This window comes from Rhinolophus sinicus, linkage group LG13, assembly GCF_036562045.2.
Source record: "Rhinolophus sinicus isolate RSC01 linkage group LG13, ASM3656204v1, whole genome shotgun sequence".
In the NCBI taxonomy this organism is placed as follows: Eukaryota; Metazoa; Chordata; class Mammalia; order Chiroptera; family Rhinolophidae; genus Rhinolophus; species Rhinolophus sinicus.
In genome coordinates, this window is record NC_133762.1 from 19,551,492 (window position 1) to 19,576,253 (window position 24,762).

The 24,762-nt window shown below is 46.0% G+C and overlaps 1 protein-coding gene across 3 annotated transcripts in view; it reads right to left on the reverse strand.

Annotated features, from left to right (window-relative positions):
• Positions 1 to 24,762, reverse strand: part of ZNF831 (zinc finger protein 831) — a 99,647-nt gene that overhangs the window by 46,300 nt on the left and 28,585 nt on the right. For all 3 annotated transcript variants that reach the window (XM_019757164.2, XM_074317338.1, XM_074317339.1), the window contains exons 2-3: positions 12,488 to 16,246; positions 11,206 to 11,345 (exon numbers count right to left, since the gene is read on the reverse strand). In XM_019757164.2, the coding sequence (XP_019612723.2) occupies positions 11,206 to 11,345; positions 12,488 to 16,210 (3,863 nt within the window). In that variant the 5' untranslated portion in view covers positions 16,211 to 16,246. The remainder of the gene's footprint in view (positions 1 to 11,205; positions 11,346 to 12,487; positions 16,247 to 24,762) is intronic.

The following is a 24,762-nucleotide window of genomic DNA, read 5'->3' on the forward strand; positions in this document are numbered from 1 at the left end:
GCTGCTTTCAGCTGGCCTGTATAGTGGTTTACTTTTTTTTAATAACCTGCCATTTAAGGTCCCGATTTTAAATCCAACTCCTAGGCTCAGCGTACCCTCTGCTCTCTTGGTCTCTCTCTGTCGGTCTTCCTTTAAGAGCATAGGTTATTGACACTGCTATAAGATCAGTGTGACATCTTTGTTTGTAGCCCTCATAGAAAACCCATCAGAAAAAAGTCTTCTTACCCCACATTCAGCTCCAGCAGGGACAACGACAACTGGTTGCCCAAAGTCAAGAGCTCAGGGGACTAGTATTGGCTGGAGTGCAGTAGGAAGCTCATAAAGGGAGACAGGGGAGGTTTTTGTCATGTATCTTGATGCTGCCTGAAAACCACTAACCACCCTGCCTCCTCCAACCCCACCCTGTCCCCTTCTCCAAGGAGAGTCTTACAGGTTTACACGCCTACCTCACACATGCTCATCCTGGGGAAAGAACATGTGGCCTGCCATATTATTCCTCTCTTGATCCCATAGAAGGAAATAACAAAGCAAAGAGAAGTAAAGTGGAGGTATGGTAGACCCTTTGTGTCCCCACTAAGCAGAATCTGGGACCATGGTTAAAGCTTCTGGTGTCATGGGGAATGTGACAAAGGACCCCAACCATGTGTAGTGGTGGCCATCACATCTCTACGTCCGGTTGTATTTCCAACTCACTTCAGAGACTGAGCTCTCCTTACTGACAGTCTAATCTCACTGAACAAGTAAATTGTGCCATGGCTAAAGTGAGTAGACACACGCCTCAGACAGACAAACATCTGCTCCGTAAGGAAAAAACACCATCAATTAAGAGAATTACATTTTCAGTGCCCAGGCTTTTCTCTTTTGCTCCTCCCTTCAATGATTAATGTGTAATTTAGGCTTTACAGAGCACCTTTCTCCCACGTAAACTCCCATCTCTTCCTCGTTCATTCTGATTCGCTGGGGACTTCGCAGCTCACTGTTCCGTTTGTCAGAAGCTTCCTAGAACAAGTCTCTGGGTGTTTCATGCTTCATATGGCACTGTACACAGTTACAAATTAATCAATAGAATCCAATTCCATGGTCCAGTGCTTGCTTTAGACATGGCAGAGACGTATTCTGCGAGCTCTCTGAATCCTATGCCTCTAGTTAATGTCAGGGCAATTAGGCATCCAAGTATGAATTTCTACATTTTTTCCATTTCCAGTCTGAAAATGGATCCTGCATTTCCTCATCCTCTCCTTTGACTCATGTACTTTCATTAATGAAAACAGCCATTTTCATTACAGTGTGATATTTAGAGTTAACAACAAACAAGGAGATGGATGAAATGGAATGGAGGGCCCTAAAAAAACTCCAAGTAGGAGTGGAAAGTTAAAATACAGCAAATAAGTGAGAAAAAAAGTGATTAATCCAGGAGTCTGCATCCTTTTTGTACAAGTGTCCAGATAGTAAATATTTTCAACTTTGCAGGCTGCGTACAATCTCTGCCACATATTCTGTGTGTGTGTGTGTGTGTGTGTGTGTGTGTGTGTGTGTGTCCTTTTAAAAATTAAAAACCACGTCTAGTGCACAATGGCATTCAAACACAGGTCAAGAGCCAAATTTGACCCATGGTCCATAGTTTTCTATATGGACAAATATTAGTTCTTCCTTACATTATACCGGGGATGCCAAAAAAAATGTATACACATTTTAAGAGATGCTATCTGTGCATTACTTTTCAAAGTTGAATTGAATTATGGTAGCAATGTGTAGTATGACATTCGTTCAAAAGATGGCATTCATCAAATGAATGCTAGCGTCACCATGCGACAGGCAGGACAGTCAGAGAAAATGGCAGAAGCCTGGTTGTTATTCAAGGAGCACAAGACCATTCTGAAGTGGTATTTGAAATTCGAGAACGTTGTGGAAGTACAGCGACAATGGAGGGGTGAGGATGCATCAGAACCTCTAACGCGCCTACCAACTGCACGCATTTGTGATAAGTCTGAGACGCACGGTGCTGTGTGTGACGTGCACAAGAGAAGACCCGGGAGCACTCACACAGCAACACGTCCTGCGGCTTCTGCTGAGGTGTTGGGACAGTTCACACGCTCGCCACAGAAATCTGCCAAACAGTGTTCGCCGCAATCAGAAGGGTCTGGGTGCTGACGGTAACCACTTTGAGCACCTCTTGTAATTGCAGAAGTCAAACGTGACTTGTATTTGCCTTTTGTTATCGGTCTATATTGAGTATTACAATTCTCATACAGTTCTTTCCTTTCTTAAAATGTGTATACATTTTTTTGGCACCTATGTACATTACAGAATATATTTTTGTATTTGAGACACTGGGAGCTTGAAACTAAGAAAATATTTCTTAAACAAGACCTAAAAGTAACAATTATAACTGAAAAGTTAGCTCTGTTTCACTACATCAAAATTATAACTTCTTGATGACAAGAGAATCATAAACAAGGTTAAGAAACAACAAGTCCATTTCAAACAGTACTATGGACTCATTACTCTGATTGACTACCACCATATTCACCCTTATACTAAATACAACTAAAAATGCAGATTAAAATATAAAAACGTTTAAAACTTATATTGCAACATATTGGTGTTAAGGTTAAAAAGTAAGATACATTTAAAAGTCCATATCCAAGTGAAAACTGAAAGCTGAAAAGGTAAGAAAGCTTTCATTTTGAGGGTATTTGCAAAGCCAAGTGAACTTGGTTTTCCATTTTCATGGTCTGCTGCAGTGCGGGGTGCAGAATTCAAATCCAGAATCGATCCAAGGTGACAGTCAAGGGGAAGAGCCAGCTCTAGTCCTGCATAAAGCTGAGACCTCAGAGGATCATATCTCAATAGGTGGGTGAATTAAAAATAACACACCCTACCATCTGGCCAGGAGACAAAAAATCCAATCTTTTCACTGAGTGCAAGGGGTAAAAGTCTCTCTTGTTAATTTCATAACAATGAGACAGTCTTCTCATGAGTTTGCTATCTGAATTCACACTACAGAGTGACATGAAGAAATCTAAAACTAAGAATTTTACTTAAAGTGGTACCCAGTGGGTGCCTCCAGGCACCTAGCAGAAGCAAAAACAAATCATTCCTGAAGAAACTCACATCCAAATCGTCTCAAAGTTCCAAAAATAGTAGCTCACTGTGAAAAATCCGAAAACAAACATGGCCACAAGTTACCAGTATTGCGAGCTAGTACATAAAACGAGTCAAACATGCCAAGACTTCCTATGTTGGCATTATCAGATGCAAAATATTAAGTGTGTCCTTAAAAAAGATGGAAAATAAGAGTAAAGATGAAAGAAATAGAAAAAACAATCCTAAAATCCAAAGGGAACCACAAGAGGCTCCAAATAACCAAAGCAACTTTGAACAAGACAAGTGAAGGAGACAGCATCACACCTCCTGTTTCAAAATCTGTTACAAGGCTAGTGTAATAAAAAATAGTATGGTACTGGCAGAAAAACAGAACTATGGACCAATAGAACAGCATAGAGTGCCCGGAAATAAACCCACCTCTTACTGTAAACTGACCGTCAACAGGGGGACAAGAATACACAATGGGAAAGGACAGCCTCTTCAATAAATGGTGCTGGAACAGCTGGATCTCCACATGCAAAGCAATGAAATTGGACCCTTACCTCACACCGTACACAAAAAAACCAACTCAAAATGAATTAAAGACTTAAATGTAAGACCTGAAACTGTAAAACTCTGAGAAGGAAACAGGGGGAAGCTTCTGGATATTGGCCTTGGCAATGATATCTTGGATATGACACCAAAAGCACAGATCACAAAAACAAAAATGAACAAGTGGGACTACATTAAAGTAAAAGGCTCCTGTAGAGAAAAGACAAAATCAACAAATGAAAAGACAATTTACAGAATGGGAGAAAATATTTGCAAACCATATATCTGATAAAAGGTTAATATCCAAAACATATAAGGAACTCATATAACTCAAAAACAAAAAAACAAACAAACAAAGACAACCCATTTTTTAAAATGGGCAAAAGACCTAAATAGACATTTCTCCATAGAGGATATACAGATGGCCAACAGATATTTGAAAAAGTGCTCAACATCACTAATCATAGGGAAATGCAGATCAAATCCACAACAAAATATCACCTCATACCTGTTAGGATGGCTATTACCAAAAAAAAAAAAAAAAAAAAAAAAAAAAAAAATTGTTGGCAATGATGGAAAAGGGAATCCTGCACTCTGTTGATGGGAATGCAAATTGGTACATTCAATAGGAAACAATATGGAAAACCGTATGGAGCTTCCTCAAAATGTTAAAAAATAGAACCAGCATATCACCTGGCAATCCCACGTATGGGTATATACCAAAACAAATTAAAATCAGGATCCCAAAAAGGTATCTACACACCCACATTCCTTGCAGCATGATTTAGAAGAGCCAAGATATGGAAAACTACCCAAATGTCCATTAGCAGAAGAATGAATAAAGAAAATGTGGCATATACATACAATGGAATACTACTCAGCCTTAAAAAAGAAAATATTGCCATTTGCTACGACATGGATGAAGTTGAAAGACATTATGCTAAATGAAATAAGCCACGTACAGAAGAACAAATACTACATGGTCCCACTTATATCAGGAATCTAACATAGTCAAACTCATAAAAATATTGAGTAGAATGGTGATTACCAGGGGCTGGAGGGAAAGGGAACAAAGGAGGTGTTGATCAAAGGGTCCAAAATTTCACTTATGCAAAAATGAATTAATCCCAGAGATCAGCTGTACACCACAGTGTACATAGTTAACAATACTGCATTGTATACTTAAAATTGTAAGCGGGTAGATCTGATGTCAAATATTCTTATCAAAAAAAAAAAGAAGGAAAGAAAATTCTAAAGATGACAGATAAGTTTAGGATAGTGTATGTGGTGATGCTGTGTTTCCCCGAAAATAAGACCTAGCCAGACAATCAGCTCTAATGCGTCTTTTGGAGCAAAAATTAATATAAGACCCAGTCTTATTTTATTATAAGACCTGGTCTTATTTTGCTATACTATAATACCTGGTATAATATAATATAATACAATACAATATAATACAATATAATACCGGGTCTTATATTAATTTTTGCTCCAAAAGATGCATTAGAGCTGACTGTCCAGCTAGGTCTTATTTTCGGGGAAACACAGTAGCTGTACACTTATCTTCAAACTCATCGAGATGTATATGTGAAATATGTACAGCTTTTAAGTCAATCATAACTCAATAAACAAAGAGAAAAGAAGAGTAAAGAGCAAGAGACTATAAAAACGACCAAGCAGATCTGAAAATAATTAAATGGAATCTTTTGGAAATAAAACATAATCTAGCTACATTAACAATTAAATGTAAAATTCAACAGACCAGTAAAAGCAGGAAAGGTGGGGCAATTCAGAGGCCATTGCAATAGTCCAGGGACTTTTTCCAACCAAGATGGTGTAACAGTAACAAGATTTACCCTCTCAAGTAAAAATTTAAAAACTGGACAGTGTATTAAGCAATGAAAGCAGTGATTCCTGAGAGAAGAGAAACAAATGAGGTAAGCCCAGGGATTGCCTCAACTTAATGGCAGAGAAATTTTCCAGGTCCAGTACCATTTGTTGAAAAGACTATACTTGCTCTACTAAATTTCCTTTGAACCTTTGTCAAAAATCAATTGACCATATACATGTGGCCTATTTCTGTATTCTTTTTTCTGTTTCGTTGATCTATTTATCCATTTTGATGCAAATACCACACTGTCTTGAATACTTAGTTTTATAGTAAGTCTTCAAGTCATGTGGTGCAATCAAGACAGTGCGGTATTTGCACCAGAACAAAGAGATGAACAAATGGTGCTGGAACAATTAGATATTTGCACGCAAAAATAAAAACTTTGATTTATATGTCACAACGTATACAAAAATTAAGCAAAAATGAATCATAGGCCTGAATGTTAAACCCAAAAGTATAAAACTTTAGAAGAATATTTACAAGAAAAATTTTTGTAGCTGTGAGTTTAGGTAAAGATTTTTTTAGTTACGACACCAAAAACACAATCCAAAGAAATCAATGAAAATTAGACTTCATCAAAATTAAAACCACTTGCTTATTATAAGACACCATTAAGAGAATAAAAAGACAAAGTACAAACTGGAAGAAAATATTTTCAAATCATATATTTGATAAAGGACTTATAACCAGAATATATAAAGAACTCTTCAAACTCAATAATAAAAAAATAAACGACTCCTCCAAGATGGCAGAGTAGACAAATACTATGCCTGTTTCCTCCATGAACACATTAAAGCAAATAAAGATGGTAATAGACACCTTTATGGGACCACTTCCCCGATGCCACTTCTGGTGTTAAAGCACCTCACATGCGTCATTTCATTTAATCTCTACAACAACATGGTTAGGCAGTTATTAGTAAACCATTTTACAGATGTGGAGATAGAAGCTTAGTGAGGTCTAGTAACATGAGGAAAGTCACTCAGCTAAGTGACAGAACCAGGATCCAAATCTGACTCTGAAACCTCTTCTCTTAACTACCATGTCACCATAGAAGAGACAGGTAAGGGGGCCTGACTGCACTGCGCTGGTAGGATATTTGCTTAGGATTTTGGAAAAACAGCTTTTCATGGCCTGTCATTGGTCCCATTTCTCATACACCACATTTCCATCTTATTATGTGCCTGCAAGTTCAAAACGTCATGAAGAATTTTGGGGGGGGGGGGAGAAAAATAATTCCCAAGAGAGTAAGCAAGCTAGAAATGGTTAAGTTACTTCATGCCAAGGTCCGTAGTAAAGTAAGAAATCAAATTAAAAAAAACACATATTTCTAAAAGAAATGAAAAGAAGAAATAAAATAAACAACCTATCTTTTTTAATGGGCAAAAGATTTGAACAGATAGTTCAGCAAAGAAGACACAGGAATGACAAACAAACACATAAAAAGATGCTCGGTACCATCAGTTACCAGGTAAATGCAAATTCAAACTATAAGCTACCACTACACACTTATTAGAGTGACTGAAATGAAAAACAATGGCCACACCAAATGTTGGCAAGGATGTGGAGAAACTAGAACTCTCACACACGGCTAGAGGAAATGTAAAATGATACAACCACTTTGGAAAATCGTTTAGCAGCTTCTTAAATTTTCAATTATGCATCTACCATGTGATCCAGCCATTCTACTCTTAGATGTTTACCCAAGAGAATTTAAAGCATGTAACCATACCAACCAAGGCTTATAGATAAATATTTATAGTTTTCATTTGTAATAGACCCAACCTGAAACAAACCAAAAGTCTACCAACAAGTGAATACAAAAAAAAAAAAATTGTGACATATCCATCCTAATTAGCAACAAAAAGGATATAATTTTTCATACACACAACAACATGGATAAACCTCAAAATAGTCTGCTGAGTGAAAAAAGCAGCCAAGCCAAACAAATAACAACAACAACAACACCAGAGCACATATTGTATGATTCCATTTCTATAAAATTCGAGGAAAAGTGAACTAATCTATAGTGACACAAAGCACATCGATGGTTACCTGGGGACAAGAGGGCCGTAGGGTGGCCAGGAGGAAGGAATTACAAAGGGACACATAGAAACTAGGCATTATGGATGCATTCATTATCTTGATTGTGTTGCTGGTTTCACAAGTGTGTACATATGCCAAAATTTATAAAATTGTGGAGTTTAAATATGCATAACATTAAAATTCAATATACCTCAATAGAGCTTTTCAAAACAATAGAAAATTTAGTAAAATTTTAAAGATAGATCTGAACAAAATATCTAGATTATAGCAGAGACAAAGTTATTGAAAATAGAGGTTAAGAGACATGAAAGATAGAGACTGTCTAGGATACATTATTCCAGAAAGAGAGGACAGAGGATGAGGTAGAGGCAACATTTGAAGAATGATGGCTGAGAAATTTCTAGACAGACATCAACCCACAAATTATAGAAGCCCAATGGATTCCTAATGGAATAAATAAAAGTGGCATGTACCTGTATACATCTAAGTACGGAACACCGAAGATTAAAAGTAGATCTTGAACATAGCAAGAGACAGATAAGACAGATAACTAGACTTAATAGCCGACTTCTCCACCGCAACACAGAAGCCAAAGGATATGGCAATAATTGCTTTATGTACTGAGAGAAAATAACTGTCAACCTAGGATTTTATACTCAGTAGAAATATTTTTCAACAACAAGGATATTTAGGAAATAAATACATTTTCAGACTAATAAAAATGCCATTTTTCTTTTCTAAAGGAAATTCGAAAGGACATGTTTCAGACAGAAGAAAGCAGTCCCAGAAGGAAGGTCTGATATGTGAAAAAGAATGAAGAGGCAAGATATTTGCAATAATGTGGGTAAATATAAGTGAATGGGCTTAAAAAGACAAATAACAGACTTTGAAAAATATTTGCAATATACATAATAGGCAAAGAATATGTACAAATCTAGAATAGAGAGAATCCTACAAATTCTGGATGGGCAAAAACATTAAAAATCTGCTAATAACAAACATTAGTAAGAATATGGGAGCAGAGCAGACTCTCACTCATTGCCGGAGGAAACGTAAAATGACACAGCCCTGTGTGGAGGGACTTGATAATCACTTGTAAAGTTGGAAATGTGATTATCTTATAACCAGCAATTCTACTTTTAGGTATATTTCTTAAAACACTGCTTGCATTGTGCCTAAGGAGGATGTGTAAGCATGCTCATTGCAAAGTTAGCAACAACAACAAAAATTGGAAACAACTTAAATGACATAAATAGGGGAATAGAAAATAAAGTGTGTTGTATTCATGGGCTGGAACACTCTATAGTAATAAAGATAATGAATTTGACCATATGTAACATGGCTAGATCTTCAAAAACACAATACTGAATTTAAAAATCCAACTGAGAAACAATAAATTTAGAATAATATTTATATACATATTTTAAAGACACAAACCAATATGATATATTATTAGTGGATACATTGATTTGCAAAGTCTGAAAACAATGATTGAAACAATTAGTGCCAAATACATAAAACTACATAATTACCTTTTTGGTTTTATTTATTTTGTTTTACATAATGTATAATGTATAAAGTAGTATTTCATTTGTTCTTTTTTTTAAAAGGTTCAGAAGCAACTATGACAAAATGTTAACGTTTATTAATTCTTGGTCATTACCCAGGAGTCTATTATATATTTTCTGAGCTTTCTTGTTTTGTTTTGTTTTTTTTTCAAAAAAAAAAAAGAGAAAGAGAGCAGATGCTCTGATACATGGACTTTACCCTTCTCTGTGAGCTAAGGCCTTGAGGTGAATCTCTGCTACAGTATTTCATTTTCTATAGAACGTTAAGACAACTGAAGTGAGAACGGAAAGTAAATTTAAAAAAAACAGGCTTCTTTTTTGAGGAGAGAACACACATGTTGATAGATGATAGATAGACAGAGATGCGTTCATACACATGCGAGTGGGTAGGTGGATGTATAAATTGAGAGATAAACTGAGACATGCATATATACAATCATACATGTGGGCAGATGGATAGAGAGTGTGGTAGGTAGAAAAATGACATCCAGACCGTAACCCCCAGAACCTGTGTGGATGTTATCTTCCATGGCAAAAATGACTGTGCAGGTGTGACTGAGGGTACAGCGAGACAATGAGATTATTGGGGTGAACACAATCTACCACATGAGCCCCAAGAAACAAAAGAAAGCGCAGAAGATTGGGTGAGATAGATGGGAGTTGCAAAGTACAAGACGTGGTTTGGGGCAGTGCAAATCATCACTCCTCCAAGACGCAACCTGCTCCAGCAAACTCAGCATCACCAGGGAACTTGTTAGAAATGCAGAATTGTAGGTACCACCCCTGAGGCATCACAAGAAAAACTCCAGAAAACTCCAAGTGACTCTGGTGCCGGTTACAGGCTGGGGAGCGCTGGGACAAGCTGCTGTCTGGCATACGGGTTCTGGAGTAAGACTTGCTGGCTCAAAGCTGGGTCCTTGGCAGGTCACCTGGCCTCTCTGTGTCTCAGTTTCCTCATGAGAAAAAATGGGGAGTCACTGTACAGTGGCCAGCACAGAACAGCCCTCAGTGATGCCTGCTCTGGTCACCTGACAGAAAACTGAAACGTTGGCAGGGGCCTCAGAAGAGGATATGTCATCTCCAGCCGCTGAGGATCTGAGCAACTGTAGGGAAGAACTAGGAATTTGCGTTGCCTCTTGAAAACTATGTAGACTTTGGATCAAATATTGACAGGTAGGGGGTGGGAGTAGGAGGCTATGAGCATTCCAGGAAGCGGAGACTGCTGGGAGCCAAGGTATGAAGGGAAAGGCAGGAGAGCATCAGTGACCTGGGCTCAGAGTGCGATCAGAGAGTGGAAGCAGGCCGGCCAAGACAGCTTATAGTCACAGTGAGAAGGAGAGGAGGGGATTGTGGGAGAACAAGGCCCAAAAGCTTCATGGGGGGCCGAGAGGGGCCAGGGGCTGGATACAGAATTCACTTTAGAACTTGTACCAGCGGGCAGCCTGAAGGGTTTTGAGCAAAGGAACAAGACAGTCAAAGAATGACGTGATGAAAGAGTGGTATTAAAATCCGTGTTCCCCCCATTTGTTGCTGGCAGATTATGTACATACGCATCAGAGTGAAAAGCCTGGAAGGGCACACACCTGAATGTTAACAGTGACTCTCTCTCGGGTGGTGAGAGTACCAGAATGCTTTATTGTTTTGTCTTGGCTCATCTGTATTTTCTAATCTTTCTGCAAAAGACATGCATTGCTTGCATAATTAAAAAAGCAATAAAAGCTGTAAATAATTAACATGCTCTCTCTTCAGGACTTAAACTGGATGGATGTGTTTTCAACTCAGTTATTTCAAATATTTGCTGAATTCCTGGCCTTAGAAAGACGCCATTGAAAACTACATGGCAGCAGGGCCATGCGGGGCAGATGGATGGGGAAGCAAGTTCAGTCCTTCACCCGTGAAACTTCAGACCTTGGTCATAAACAAGAACTCTTTTCTCTGGAGCACAGAGATGCCTTTTGAATCCCACGTGAGGTTTTTCCTGGGGGGTTAGGGAAACCATGGTCTACAGTTCCTGATACTAAGGGCACATGTGGAAATGACAGAGGTGGCTACACACCCTACCTTCTGGAGTTGATGCTCAGTTTCTTCTGCTTGCTGCTCCCACGGGACCCCTTCCCTCTCCTCCGAGGCGGTCCTTTCTTCCATTCTGGCTCAGACCCCCGGTCCTGGGACACCATCCCTGGGGCTGTTGGGTAGGAGAGCTGAAAATACCAGGCATGTTGGTATCATATTGCTCAAAGCCCTTACAGTGGGAACAACAAAGAAGGGTTCTCTCTGCAGATAGGATGCCTATCTGGGGAAATCGAGGCATGGAAATGCTGTATCACCAAGTAGTCTAAGCATTCCTGGGAGGAACCTTCTGGAACCCTACCTAGGCTCGATCCACAGGGGAAAGCCCACACTTGTGGTGTTAACCGAAGGCCTAGGAAACAAGATAGCTGCCCCAACTCTCCTTCTGGGAACCCCCACTCCCAGCACCTAAGTGGATTTTGGAAGAAGAACTAATCTGGGCCTTGAAGCCCCACCTCTCTCAGGCCCAACACCTTATTATGAATCCGCCACTCTCAGGATGAAGGAAGTGATGCCACTCCCTCAGGCTCTGCCCACCCCGGGGGAGAGCAACCCCCGAGGCCCTGTCAGTGTTCTCTACAGTAACCTCGCATTGAAGCTCCAGGATCCCTGTCAGTTGCCCTGACCTGAGACATGCCAGAGCAGCACAACACTCCCCAATTATAAAATCCAGATGCGTGGAACTGCTCTCAAGATAGGACTAGAAACGTATCATTTAATCACCAAGTGAGAACTCGTGAGGCAACCCAACTCCGTTCCCTTTTTGGTCACTGCTCCCAGGAAACTCAGAGGTAAGTTGAATCTGATCATCGTAATTATTTCTCCAGAGTCCCTGGTGCACTAACTCTCCTTTTAAGAGATGGGTTTTTGCCTGGAGTCTGTCTCTCAATGAGTGTCTGGTTAATAACCTTAGATGGCTGAGAGTGCTCTCCTGGGCAGTGCTTCATTTCACTTTTTCCCTCTGCTACCAGGAAGTTCAGAGTTAAATTTTATGTTTACTTAAGAAAGCTACTTCAGCCAGAGTCTTGGGTAAAATAATTTTTCCTTTTAAATTTATCTTGTCATCATTTTCTTTCATTTTGCATTATTGGCCTTGATTCTCTCTGCCCTATTTGTGGTAGCCCCAACTTCCCTCTGGAAACGGCTGAGAAGGTGTCCTAATGGACAGCAGATGTTACAGGGATGGTTTCACGCTTTCTCTCCATCAAGACAAGGCCTGCCTGCTAAGCTTGCTTCCTCAACCCTGTGGCCCTGGGCCAAAGCTGGGCGTTACCTTAGACGTCTGTGCCTGCCCTCCTTCAGTCAGGTTTGTGCTGGTCCATCCTCCAGACACCGCCTTGCTGACCGGTCCAATGTCCGGACCCTCGTCTGGGGGGCTGTCACCAGGGAAGTGCAGTGCCAAGTACACAGAAGTAGCTTTCTCCTTCTGCTCCGTGGGCAGAGGGAGGCTGCGGTTCAAGCAACACCATGTGAGCCGGGGCTCGGCCTTCAGCGAGGGGAAGGGGCCCTGGGCCCTGCAGCTCCCAGGAGTCTCTGAGTGGGTGCACAAGGCCAGCTCAGGCCAGCCCGGGGGAGTAAGGGCTGAGAGGAAGGAGCTGGGCCGGAGGGAGCAGCAGGGGCTGAGCACTGGCAGAGGGGGCCCCGAGTGAGGGTCGAGTGGGGCCTTCTCAGGAGGCTCTCCCACCTCTCTGCTGGGTGCCCAGGGACTTGGGACGCCAGCAGAGGGCCAGGCCTTTGCCCCAGCGCCGCCCATGCCAAGGTTGCCACTGTCATGGGTCTCACTCCTCTGGGAGTCACAGGACAGGGTATGTAGGAAAGAGGCCATCTCCCTGGGAGCCCCAGTGGTCAAGCTCAGAGACACCCCCACTGCTGGGGTGCTGGTGTCCAAGTGTCCTTTCTCTTCTCCTTGCACCCCCTTTCTCCTGCCCCACAGCTTGGACCAGCTGGGGTACTCCCCGAAGCTGTTTGCTTCACCTGGGGCCAGGTCTGAGGCTGGGCCCGGAGGCAGGACCGTCCCCATCCCTGATCCAACAAAGGAGGCCGGTTCCTTGGGCCGCCCACTCCTGCAGAGAGTGCCCTGGCCTTGTCCCAGACCCTGGGTCTCTCCCTGAGGGAACTTGAGGAGGTACTTAGGGGGAAAGGCAGTGTCGGCCAGGGCAGGGAGGACTCCGGGAGCCCGAGGCGGGGTGGCCGGCTGGGAGTGACCCCGGGGGACTACAGCTGTAGGACTCAGTGTGACCTCCTTGTCTCTCGGCCCCACTGGCCTCAGGGCTGAGGAAGAAGCAGTGGAAGAGGCGCCAGAGGCCTCCATGGGCCTGGGCTGGGCCCTCGCCATGCCGTCGGCACTCCAGTGCAGCCCCCCTGGCTGGTCCCCAGGGTCACTGTCCTGGTTCCAAGATGGCAGGGAGGCGGCCTGCTCGGGGCCCCCTGGGGTCTCACCTCCTGCTCCCAGAGGCCCCGGCTGCTCCTGGCAGCTCAGCTCCTCCACCCTCAGCTTCTTCCTCTCTGAGGGGAGTTTGCCCGCAGTGGGCTGTTGCTCTCCAGAGCTCCCGCTGGGCTGTCTCAGGATGACGGTTTGGGCCCGCTGACAGGCGTCCTTCATGCCCTCACCACCGCAGGTGCCTTCTCCTTCCAGCTTGGGGTCTGGCAAAACTGGCCTGGGAGCCTCTAGGTCCCCTCCTTTGAGGGGCCCAGGTACTGGGGACAGCTGACACCCCAATTCCAGCCTCTCATTTGGAGGAAGCAAAGGGCTCTTGCTGCCCAAAGAGGGGGGTTCTCTGCAGTTTGTGGTGGGGGATGACACAGCCCTGTTCACCCCGGGCTGGTCACTGCCTCCTGCTCTGGCCACCATCTCCCTCTGCTTGGGGGGCTCAGTCACCAAGAAGGTCTCTGTGGCTGGCGGACTTCCCCAAGGCCCGGGCTTGGTGCCCACAGAAGTGTCCCCACAGACAAGGGTCCTCCCATCCTGGGATGGGGCTTTGCGCTGGCCCCCATCTGCCTCTTCCTGGAGAGGAAGGTCCAGCTCTGTCCCACTGCCCACTCTCCCCTCCCTCACCTTCCTGCCTCCATGGTGGCTGGTTTTCAGCTTCTGGTAGAGTCTCTTGAACGTCTCATTCCCGTACACTTGCCACTTCTCCTGGGAAAACATCTTCAACTTCCTCTGGCTGCGTTTCCTACCGGCCACTCTGCCCTTGCCTGCTGCCCCCTCCCCTACAACAGCTCTCTTTCCATCTAGGTCCTCTGCAGGGGCCACGGCGTCTCCAGTGGGGGGACACAGCAGGTCCTCCACTGCAGCCTGTCTGACCAGGGCCCGGGGGTGACAGCTGGGGACATCCACCAGTTGGGCAGGGACGGGCCTGGGGCTCAGAGGCTTCTGCCTCCTGGGGCAGGTGTCCTGGGGGTCTGGGGGCTCCTGCCACATCCTGGTGCCCTCAACAAAGGGCAGTGAGTTGCTCCTGGTGACAGGGATGCACTCCACGGTGGTGGAGAGCTGAGTGGGGATGGAGTGAAAGAAGAGGGGCCGGGCCTTGTCCGGGGCGGTGCAGGTGGAGCGAGTGGCGCAGAGGGCCCCAGGTCTCCTCCGGCCGGGCTCCAGCGCCCGGATCTCGAAGTGGAAGGAGTCCTTGTAGGTGTAGGGCACGGGCAGGTCGATGCTGCCCTGCTTGGACAGCACGGTCTTACGGGGCCGCACGTGGTCCAGCTGCGGGTCGTCCACCACGGCCTGGTTGTGTGAGATGAGCCTGGCGATGCGCTCCTCCAGGTGCCGCTTCTCCAGCTCCAGGCTGGCCCCCCGCCCCGCCGGCTCGGCCCCGGCCCCCCCAGGCGCCGGGACCCCCTCCCCCTCGGACTCGGCACTGTGCTCCGACAGGCTGTGCAGGGGGCTGCAGGGGGCCAGTGGCTGTTCCACGCTGTCTGAGCGGGACAGGTAGCCCGAGTCGGTGCTCTCACACTTTCTCAGCCGGCTCTCCAAGGCCTTGGTGTCCCCGGGCTTCTCCGAGGACATCGCCTGCTGCTGCTGCAGGGAGCACGACCTGCTGGCCGTTGGAGACTTCTGCTCTGGCAACTTACGCCTGGGGTGTGGGCCGGCTGGGGGGAGCCCAGGAGAAGCCGTCCGGGTGGAGTCCAAAGGGGCCTCTCTGCCAGCAAATGCGGACCCTTGGCAGGGAACGGCTTCCAGCGTCAGATCCAGGTTCTTGGCTGTCGGGCACACGTGCGTGGGGGGCTCTGGGCAGTGCCCAACACCCTGCATGCCCGGAGAAAGGGATTTCTCTGATCTGGCCCCATCACGCCCACCCTGGCTCCAGCTGTCCCCCTTGCCAGCTGCTCTGGAGGTCTCTCCAAGCTTGTCCCCCTCCTCTAGGAGGCTGCCCCCGGCGCCATCAGACTCTGAGGACAGCCGAGAGTTGTTGAGGTGCGTCTGGGTACGTCTGTGCTTATACAGGTTGCTCTGGGTCTTAAAAGCGATGCCACAGCTGGCACATGGGAAGGGCCTCTCCCCCGTGTGGGACCGGATGTGCTTCTCCAGAACACTGGGCTTCAGGCAGTCCCGGCCACAGTGTGGGCACAGGTGCTTGCCAGCACTGCGCACTTTGCCCGGACTGCCCAGTGTGGGCCCCAGGCTCGGCGACAGGACAGGCAGAGCACCCACGATATTCACTGTGAGTGTCGGGGCCGCCGGCTTCCCGACCTGGGGAGGGCCAGGTCCTTCAGGCTGCAACAGGGGGCTGAGAATGAAGGGCACGCTGCCCCCTTCCAGGCTGCCCGTCACTAGGGGGGCACGTGGCTGGAGGCCCCCAGGAGGCACCGTGTGGTACAGTGGGATGGGCAGGGCCTTCAGGAACACAGCCGGGGCCAGGCCCTGCTCCGGTGGCAGAATGACAGGGCCCAGGGTCAGGCGAGGCAAGGCCTGCCCACTAGGGGTTCCTGGGGGTCCAGGAGCAGGAGCTGGCTGGTCCCCGGCAGGTGAGGCAAGGCAGTTGAGATCTGGCACCTCCATCGCACATCATCTGGATGACCCAGGATGCCGGGTCACCTGCAGACAAAACCAAACTTTACCACGGGCACTTCTCATCGTACGGCACACTCTCCCTTGCCTCCCACCAGGCAGCTCATCACCCTGCAGAAGCCTGACAAGAATCCCCCAAGAAAAGTATTCTTATCCCCATGTGAGGAAAGGGCAACTGAGGCCCACAGCCGAAGTGACTTGTCATGCAGCTGAAACATGGCAACACAGAATTTGGATCCAGGTCTGTGTGAGTCCTGTCTCTTATTTAACATGTTCAAAGGGAGCTCTTGATTCTTGCCCTCTACAGGGGTCCATGACAGGCTTGTCACTGTCACCCCCTGACACCCAGCACGGTGCCCTGTGCAGAGGAGACACTCAGAAAATGTGCTGACTTCATGAAAAAGCAAAGTTGTGTAGCTCAGAAGGTCCTCACAGTGATCCCATGCTTTGGGGCAAGTCCCTTTCCTTATCTGGAACTCAGTCGCCAGATCTGTAAAATGGGCAGAGCAGCTCCCTATGGCTCTTGCCACACTGCAGTTCTGTCTCTGCTATTGAATGAGGCAACAAGGAAGAAACCTCACCGGAGGGGAAGCTTACAGAATCTAGCCAATGAAAACACACGACCCCCAACGAAATTTGAATTTCAGATAAACAATGCACAGTTCTTTGATATACATCCCAAATCTTGCATGTGTCATGCTTATACTAAAACATTACGCATTTTTCACCTGAAATCCCAATGGGACTGAGAATCCTATATTTTACCTGGCCACCTCACCAGGAAAAGCACTTCCTAAACCTCAGGATCAGGCTTGGGCCTCTGCTCAAAGGTGGGGCTTTCAAAGCCCATCACATCCAGCTGGGACACAATTGGTTCCCTGTCAGCCAGCAGGATCAACTGGGCAAATGCTAAGCAAGGGAGTGAGAGAGACCCAGACCTGCTCTTCAAACAAGGAAAGGAAAGCTAGAAGCAATGGGAAAATGCCAGACAGGCCCATGCTGACAGGATTGGGGTCTCCAGCTCCTTTTTCCTCAGGCACCCCTCCTCCAGGGCCTCCCTAAGCACTTCACCCATCCCCCAGCTTGGCTCCTCAAGAAAGCAAATCCAAACTCCAGCCTTCAGCAGCAAGGTTGTCGCAGGAGGGTAAGATGGAGGTAGTGGCATGCTGGCGCCAGCTCACACGGGCTCACGAGAGCTGATTGTTAAATTCTCAGGAATTTTGCAAGTTGGTTGTTAACCATGGCTGTCATAAAGAAAAATTAAATTATATCATCTTAAAATGCAATAGATTACATTAAAAGCAACGGTACTACAACTAGGTATCACATGCAAAAGAATGAACTTAAACTCTAATTTCACACCATACACAAAAATTAACTCAAAATGGATCAAAGACCTAAATGTAAGAGCTAAAACTACAAAACTCTTAGAAGAAATTATAGGAGTAAATATTCATGACTTTGGATTTTGCAGTGACTTGTTAGAGATGACACCAACAGAATAAGCAATTCAAAAACAAGATAAATTGGACTTCCTCAAAATTAAAAACTTTTGTGCATCAAAGGACACATCAGAATGGGTGAAAAATATTTGCAAATTGTACATCTGATATATCCAGAATTCATGAAGAACGCTTACAACTCAATAACAAAAAAAAGACAAGCAACTCAGTTTAAAAATGAGCGGAGGACTTGAAGAGACATTTCTCCAAGGAAGAGATACAAATGGCCAAAAGCACAGGTAAAGATGCTCGATATCATTAGTCACTAGAAAAATGTAAATCAAAAACACTATCAAATATGAGTTTACACTAACGAGCAAGGCTGTGGTAATAATAATAACAAACTGGAAATAAGTGTTGGCGAGGATGTGGAGAAAGTGGGACAGTCACACACGGCTGGTGGGGATGGAAAATGGTGCAGCCACTGTGGAAAACAGTGTGGCAGTTCCTCTAAAAGTTAAACACAGAACTACCACATGACCCAGCAATTCCACTTCTAGAATAGAAAATACCCAAAAGAATTGAAAATAGGTATTCAAATAAAAATGTGTATATGAATGTTGATAGCAGCACAATTCCCAATCGCCAAAAGATGGAAACAACCCAAATGCCCATCAACCGATGAATGGACAAACAAAATGTGGTCTATCAATATATTTTTCAGCCATAAAAAGGAATAAACCTTAAAAACATGCTACAACATGGATGAACCGTGAAAACATTATGCTAGGTGAAAGAAGCCAGACTCAAAGGGCCACATTTGTATTATCCCATTTATATGAAAAATCCAGAATAGGCAAATTTATAGACACAGAAAACAGATTATAGTGGTTACAAGGGGTAGAGAGATAGAACGAGGAACAGCTGCTTCATTGGGTACAAGGCTTCCTTTTGGTGTGCTGAACATGTTCTGGAACTAGATAGAGGTAGTGGTGGCACATTACGAATGTACTAAATACCATTTAATTGTACACATTAAGTAGTTAAAATGGTAAATTTAATGTGTGAATTTTACCTCAGGAAAAAAGTACTAAATACTAAAACTCATCACTTACCAACTATTTTATTACATCTTACCATTCTCAGTGTTCTTGAGGTTAGCTACATTGGTGGCGTTGGTGTAATGTAAATACCAGCTCACTCCACATCCCACCTCTTCCCAATTTTGGGTTCAGTAATGTCATGTTCACAGTTTGGAACTGGCCATGGTGGGAGTATTTACACCATGGAAATGGGCAAATGCTACAAGTCAGTCCTTTTTTTAATCCTGAGACCATCTCTCCTATTCTCTATTACTCACAAATCTGTCTAACGTTATGAATCTCACAGAACAATGCCACCTTCCTCAAAACATTTGAGACCTTATCAGTATTTAAGGAACAATTTAAAGGCAGGTATCTCTAGAGATCAGCAGGGAGCTGCTAGAATGACTCAGGGCTAATGTAAGTAGCAGACAATGGCTGACCTCCAGACACTGCATCCTCTGCGAGCTAAGGAATTTCAAGGTGCTCCCCAAGGGAACCGTCAGACCTGAGTTTCTGCCCTGCTCACCTGGCTTGCTGGTCTCTGCCTGAGACCCAGTTCCCTGGGTTCTCAGGACAGGTCACTTGGGCAGAACTACTGGACGATCAGATGAAATCGTGTGTGTAAAAACACTGAGGGCGGTGCCAGGCAAGGAGTCACTTGAGTTCGACTTACTTGAGTTTTCAACCATTCACCATAATATTTTGAATTATTAGCTAGTGATTCCTCCCCCTCCCGCTCCTTCCTCCTACCCGTCTCTTCCCCCATCAGTTAGCACAGCAGGATCCCTTCTTTGCCTCTGGGAAGGGGTGCTGCTCAGGTTGGGTTCCCAAGAAAAGGACGCTATTGCAAGGATTTTGTTTGGGAAGCAATCCCAAGAAACACTCACAGGGGAGTGGGAAAGCCGGGTGACAGAAGCTATGCAGCCATCCCTCACTGGGGCAGCTGGAGCATCACAGGGCTGGGAACACACCTCAGTTACCCAAACCTGGGGCAAGGGAGCTGTCAAGCATCGAGGGCCACTCCTGGGAACAATGACATGCTGGCAGGTCCAGCTGGCTGAGTGGACGCACTGAGCTGGCCCTGGTGGCCCCAGAAAGCCACCAGGCATAACAATGTTGCCCATGGCTGGCTCCAAAATGACAAGTGCAGCGGGAGATAGACGGGCAGGGCTTCTGTGGAAGCTGCTGTGGCAGAAACAGAATGAAGACTTCTGAATTCTAAAGCCTAAACCCTAAAAACATCTGAAGAGGATGAGCCAGTTTTCCCAGCCCTTGGGTTATGATGGCCCTGGGTTGGGAGGAGGTAGCAGGAAGGCAGAGGGAAGGGAGGAGACCTCCAACTTTGGCTTCACGGGGTCAGTTGGAGGGGTGACCTGGACCCAGTCCCCCAGGGCCATCTGGGCCGCCCCAGGCCACAGAGCAGCAGCCCACAGCTCATGTCCAGCCAGGAGGGGATGGAGGAAGCCCACAGGTTTCCCACACCCAGAGCCATGCAGCCCCAGAATAAATTTCAGAGCACCCAAGAGAGGCCCGGCAGTGACCAGGAAAATGGGTCATAAAATGGGTCAAACGGCATGTCCTCGAGGGGTATCTCGGGGAAGCGGGGGCTGCTCGAGGAGCTGAGGACCAAGCCCCACACATCCCCCCCAAATATGCCCAACCTCCGGGGGGGAGGAGAAAAGAAGCCCAGAACTGACTGCCTCAGGGTGGGAGGAGAGGGGCTTCAAAATAGAAATTCCGGAAAACAGAGCGCACTTCTCACACACCTGCCGTGGGTATCGTTTTGCTCTCTCTGCAGCATGTTCTGTGATCACAGCAAAACTGACGCCTTTTAGGAGCAGCGGATCCCTGCCTGCAGGATAAGGAGCCAGCTAGCACCTTCCCGGGAAATGGCACGTTTCTCCAGAAACCTCAAAGCGCCGCTGCTAATTTTCCTCACCCTGAATCAAGGAGGTCGCAGATCACACCATCCACGTTAGACTCATGGGGAAACCAAGACACAGGTTTGGGAAGGTGGATCTCAGGAAAGGTTCTGGGAAGGCCACCTGGTCAGCTAGACTCATTGTCAAGGGCTCACCCTTGCCATCATGAGGGCCCACAACGCCGCACTCTGCCACGTATGCAGCCCCCCACCTCCAGCGACCCCCAAGCCAGTAATATTCTTGGGTATGAGTGTGCAGCATTACGGAGAGTGGACAGAGAGCTGGGAGAAACGAGGGACAGCAGTGACTATTTCCAAAGCCCCCATCCTCCTAAATAACCCACAAAGGGGCAAAGAAAGAAATAGGCTTTATAAATTCACAGTTGGGGCCCCTCGGAGGAATGTACACAATGTATTAACCACAACTTTTCACAAAGAACTAAACAACAGCTGAGACTGTTGTTTTAGTTACAAGTTTCCAAAGCTTCAATCAGTCCTGCACCCCTGTCACCTGCTATACCATGTGTGGGGACCACTCAGGCCGTTACTTCCTCCCATGCCTGGGTAATGGGGGTCTGTTTTGCTGAAATACCCTGACTCTAAAAGGGAAGTGTTTGCACAACAATGTGAATGTACATAGCACCACTGAACTGCACACTTCAACATGGTTAAAATGACAAGTTTTATGTTATGTCTATTTTACAACTTTTAAAAAGTAAAAAAAAAAAGAGGAGGGAGAGAGGAGGGAACCATATCTTTACTTGATGAGCCGAAGACTTAGAATCATATAAAAACCCGCACACGGATGTTTACAGCAGCTTTAGTCATAATCACCAAAACATGGAAGCTACCAAGACGTCCTTCAGTGGGTGATGGATAAATAAACTGTGGTCCATCCAGACCGTGGAATATTATTCAGCACTAAAAAGAAATGAGCTGTCAAGCCAGGAAAAGGCATGGAGGAAACTTAAATGCATGTTACTAAGTGAAAGACGCCACTCTGGAAAGGCTGCAGACTGTGTGATTCCAACTACACAACATTCTGGAAAAGGCAAAACTATGGGGCCAGTAAAAAGACCAGTGGTTGCCAGGAGGTGGGAGCAGGAGGGCTGGACAGTTAGAGCACAGGGTTTTAGGGCAGTGACACTACTCTGTGTGACACTGTCATGACGCGTACGTGTATTTTTACATTTGTCCAAACCCACAGAATGGACACCACCAAGAGTGAACCCCAATGTGCACTCGGTTAATACCAATGCATGATACTGACTCCCCAGTTACACAAAAGCACCACATTAATGCAAGACGCTGCTGACAGAGGAAGCTACAGGAGGGAGTGGGTTAGGGTGGTGTTTGGTGTCTGTGCTTTTCCCTCATTTTCCATAAACCTAAAACTGCTCTAAAAAATTAAGTCTACCAACTTAAAACACTTTTTAAATCAAAACAATTTTTAAAAAGGCATATGAAAAGATGTTTATCCTCGCCAACCAAGAAATGCAAAGCATATTTACCAGGATGCCATATTTTTACCTATCAGAGTAAAACAGCAAAACAATAACAACAAAAAAAGCAATAAATAAGTACTTGAAATAACTGGAGAAAAAAAAGAGGGGAGGACTATATCATTGCCACAATTATCATTGTTTTCTAAGAACTATTAAATAAATATATAACTATTCATCTTTTTAAGTGCGTATCTGTGGGCCCCTCAGATGATCTTGCTCATCCAAGTGGTATGGTCCCATATTTGGGGGTCTATACCTCTAATTTAAGATCTCAACCTGGGACACCTTCAGGCTAGACCCTGGAGATGGGTCCGATCTCCTTCCTTCCTCCCTGAGCCCCCGAGGTTGTAGCCACGGGCTCCCCTGTCCTCTGGTGTCCACGCCAGTAGGTCAGCATAGGGAAGGAAGAGAGCCAGCCAGCGCTGGTCCCAGGTGGCTCTGTCTCTCTATGAAGGCCACACTTTTGCTGGGTGGCGTCTCCAGGTCCCAATTACAGCTCCAGCCCCTGGCCTCTGGGGTAACACTGCCAGCCCTCGCCCCCTCCTTAAACTTCCCCCAAGAGCCCACTCACACTTGCATCTGGGCCTTCCAGGACCCAATGTGAAATTACAACTTAAATTATGTGCATGGTTGAGTTTTCCCAGCAAGCGAGAGCATCTCTGACTTTTGTCAGATTCTAGAGCAGTCTAGAAGGTGAGTGGGAGTGGGACTGTCCGGTCAGGTAGAGTAGCACCCCTCTGAAAGCAGGAACCCTTCCCCACGCTGCTACAGAACCTCACTCCAGGGGCCAAACATATGGCGGTTCTCGCTACAACTTTACCCAAATTCATTCCGCTTGATGACAAAATATATTTTGATTAAACAAATTGAGGTAACTGAGCCAAGAGGGAGCTTACAGACAAAACCATGGTGTGCAGAAGGCTCATGCAGAAACGCGTCCCTTCAAATTGCCTGGTTTCATTATACAAATCCTGTGGTTTCCCTGTAGATGGTCGGTAGGTTTCAGATGTTTCAATGTCAGGGTGGCTTGGCCAGATGGGGAGGCTGCCCTCTCCTGTCAGGCCTGCCCAGGGCCGGGGTTCCCTAGGTTGACAAGAAAACACTCCCAAGTTCAGGCTTTAGTTTGCTACTTACCCCACTGAGTGGCTTCTGCAAGTCCCTTCAACATAAAGGACTCTCCTTTGTCAAATGGGGATAAACACGGAGGATTAAATAGATACCATCTACCAGCACTTGTCACAGCCTAAGCCCCAAAATGGGAGCAACCTGCTAAAAACGATTAATATGATTTTCTCTTTTTTGCTTTTCCAAGTCAATTGGCTTTACCTCAGGCAGCCTGAGGTGTGTCTCTGCCTAAAGAGAGATGGTGACAACATACATGTTTACCTTCGTCACAGACGTAGCTGAGTCTTACATAGCGTCTATCCTGTACCAGTCACTGGTCCAACTGCTTTACCTGTATCAGGTCACCTGACCCACACAATGACCTGTGAGGAAGGCACCGCTCTGGTCCAGTGTGGGGAATGATGCCCTGACAGGTGGAGAGATTTACTCAAGGTCAAGTCGTTGGGAAGTGTATTCCTTTCGAAAGAAGGAAGACGGACAGAACCAGGTGAGATCCAGCCTCAAATATGCAAACTAGGATTTCTGGTCAGACAGACAATAATCTTGAGAGCAGATACTGTTGCTGAGTGAGAAAGGGTTTTTTTAAATTATCTTCTCTCTTTGTTTTATTGTTTCAGGCACCAAGGCAGGAGGACGTGTGCCTGGAGTTGGGTGGCCCTACGTCCAATGACTGGTGTCCTTAGAAGAAGAGAGGAGAGGATACAGAGGTACAAGAGAAAAGGCCCTGTGAAGACACATGGGACCACGGAGGCAGAGATTGGAGTGACGCGGCCACAAGCCAAGGGCCGGCCAGGGACCCAGAAGCTGCGAGAGGCAGGAAGGAGCCTCCCCCAAGCCTTCAGAGGGAGCACGGCCCGGCTCACACCTTGATTTTGGACTTCTGGCCTCCAGACTGGGAGAGAATTAATTTCTGTTGTTTTATGCCTCTCAGTTTGAGGGACTTTGTTATGGCAGCCACAGGACACTAGTACAGAAAATAAAGAAAATGATGCCATTTTCCTAGCCCTGGAAGATGGTGAGGAGGGAACGGGTTACATGAGGTAGGCGAGCAGGAGAGTCAGGTTTCAATCAAGAGAGGAGAAGGTGTGGGGGCAACACCAGGGCTTGTCCCATCTCCCTATTGAAAAACTGTATGGAGACGTCCAGGGCAAAGCAAGGGTGAGCAGAGGGAGCCCCACCCCAGGGAGCCCCCATGCCGAGGTCCTCCCATGGCTTAGATGGGGGTTGACTTAGAGCTCGCAGAGTGCTGGAAAGGGGCACCTAGTAGGAAGAATAGCTCTGTAATGAGAGCCCCAGCGTGGACCCAATGGATTGCCAGATGCCATCTTGAAGATGTGAGGGGCATGGTGGGAACAGAACGTGAAATGTGGGGACACAGGGGCCTGGACGTTTATTAAATTGGCTCCACACAGTGGTTAGGTTAAGGGAGATGGCTCTGGAGGCATTTACAGATGCTGTGACTTCC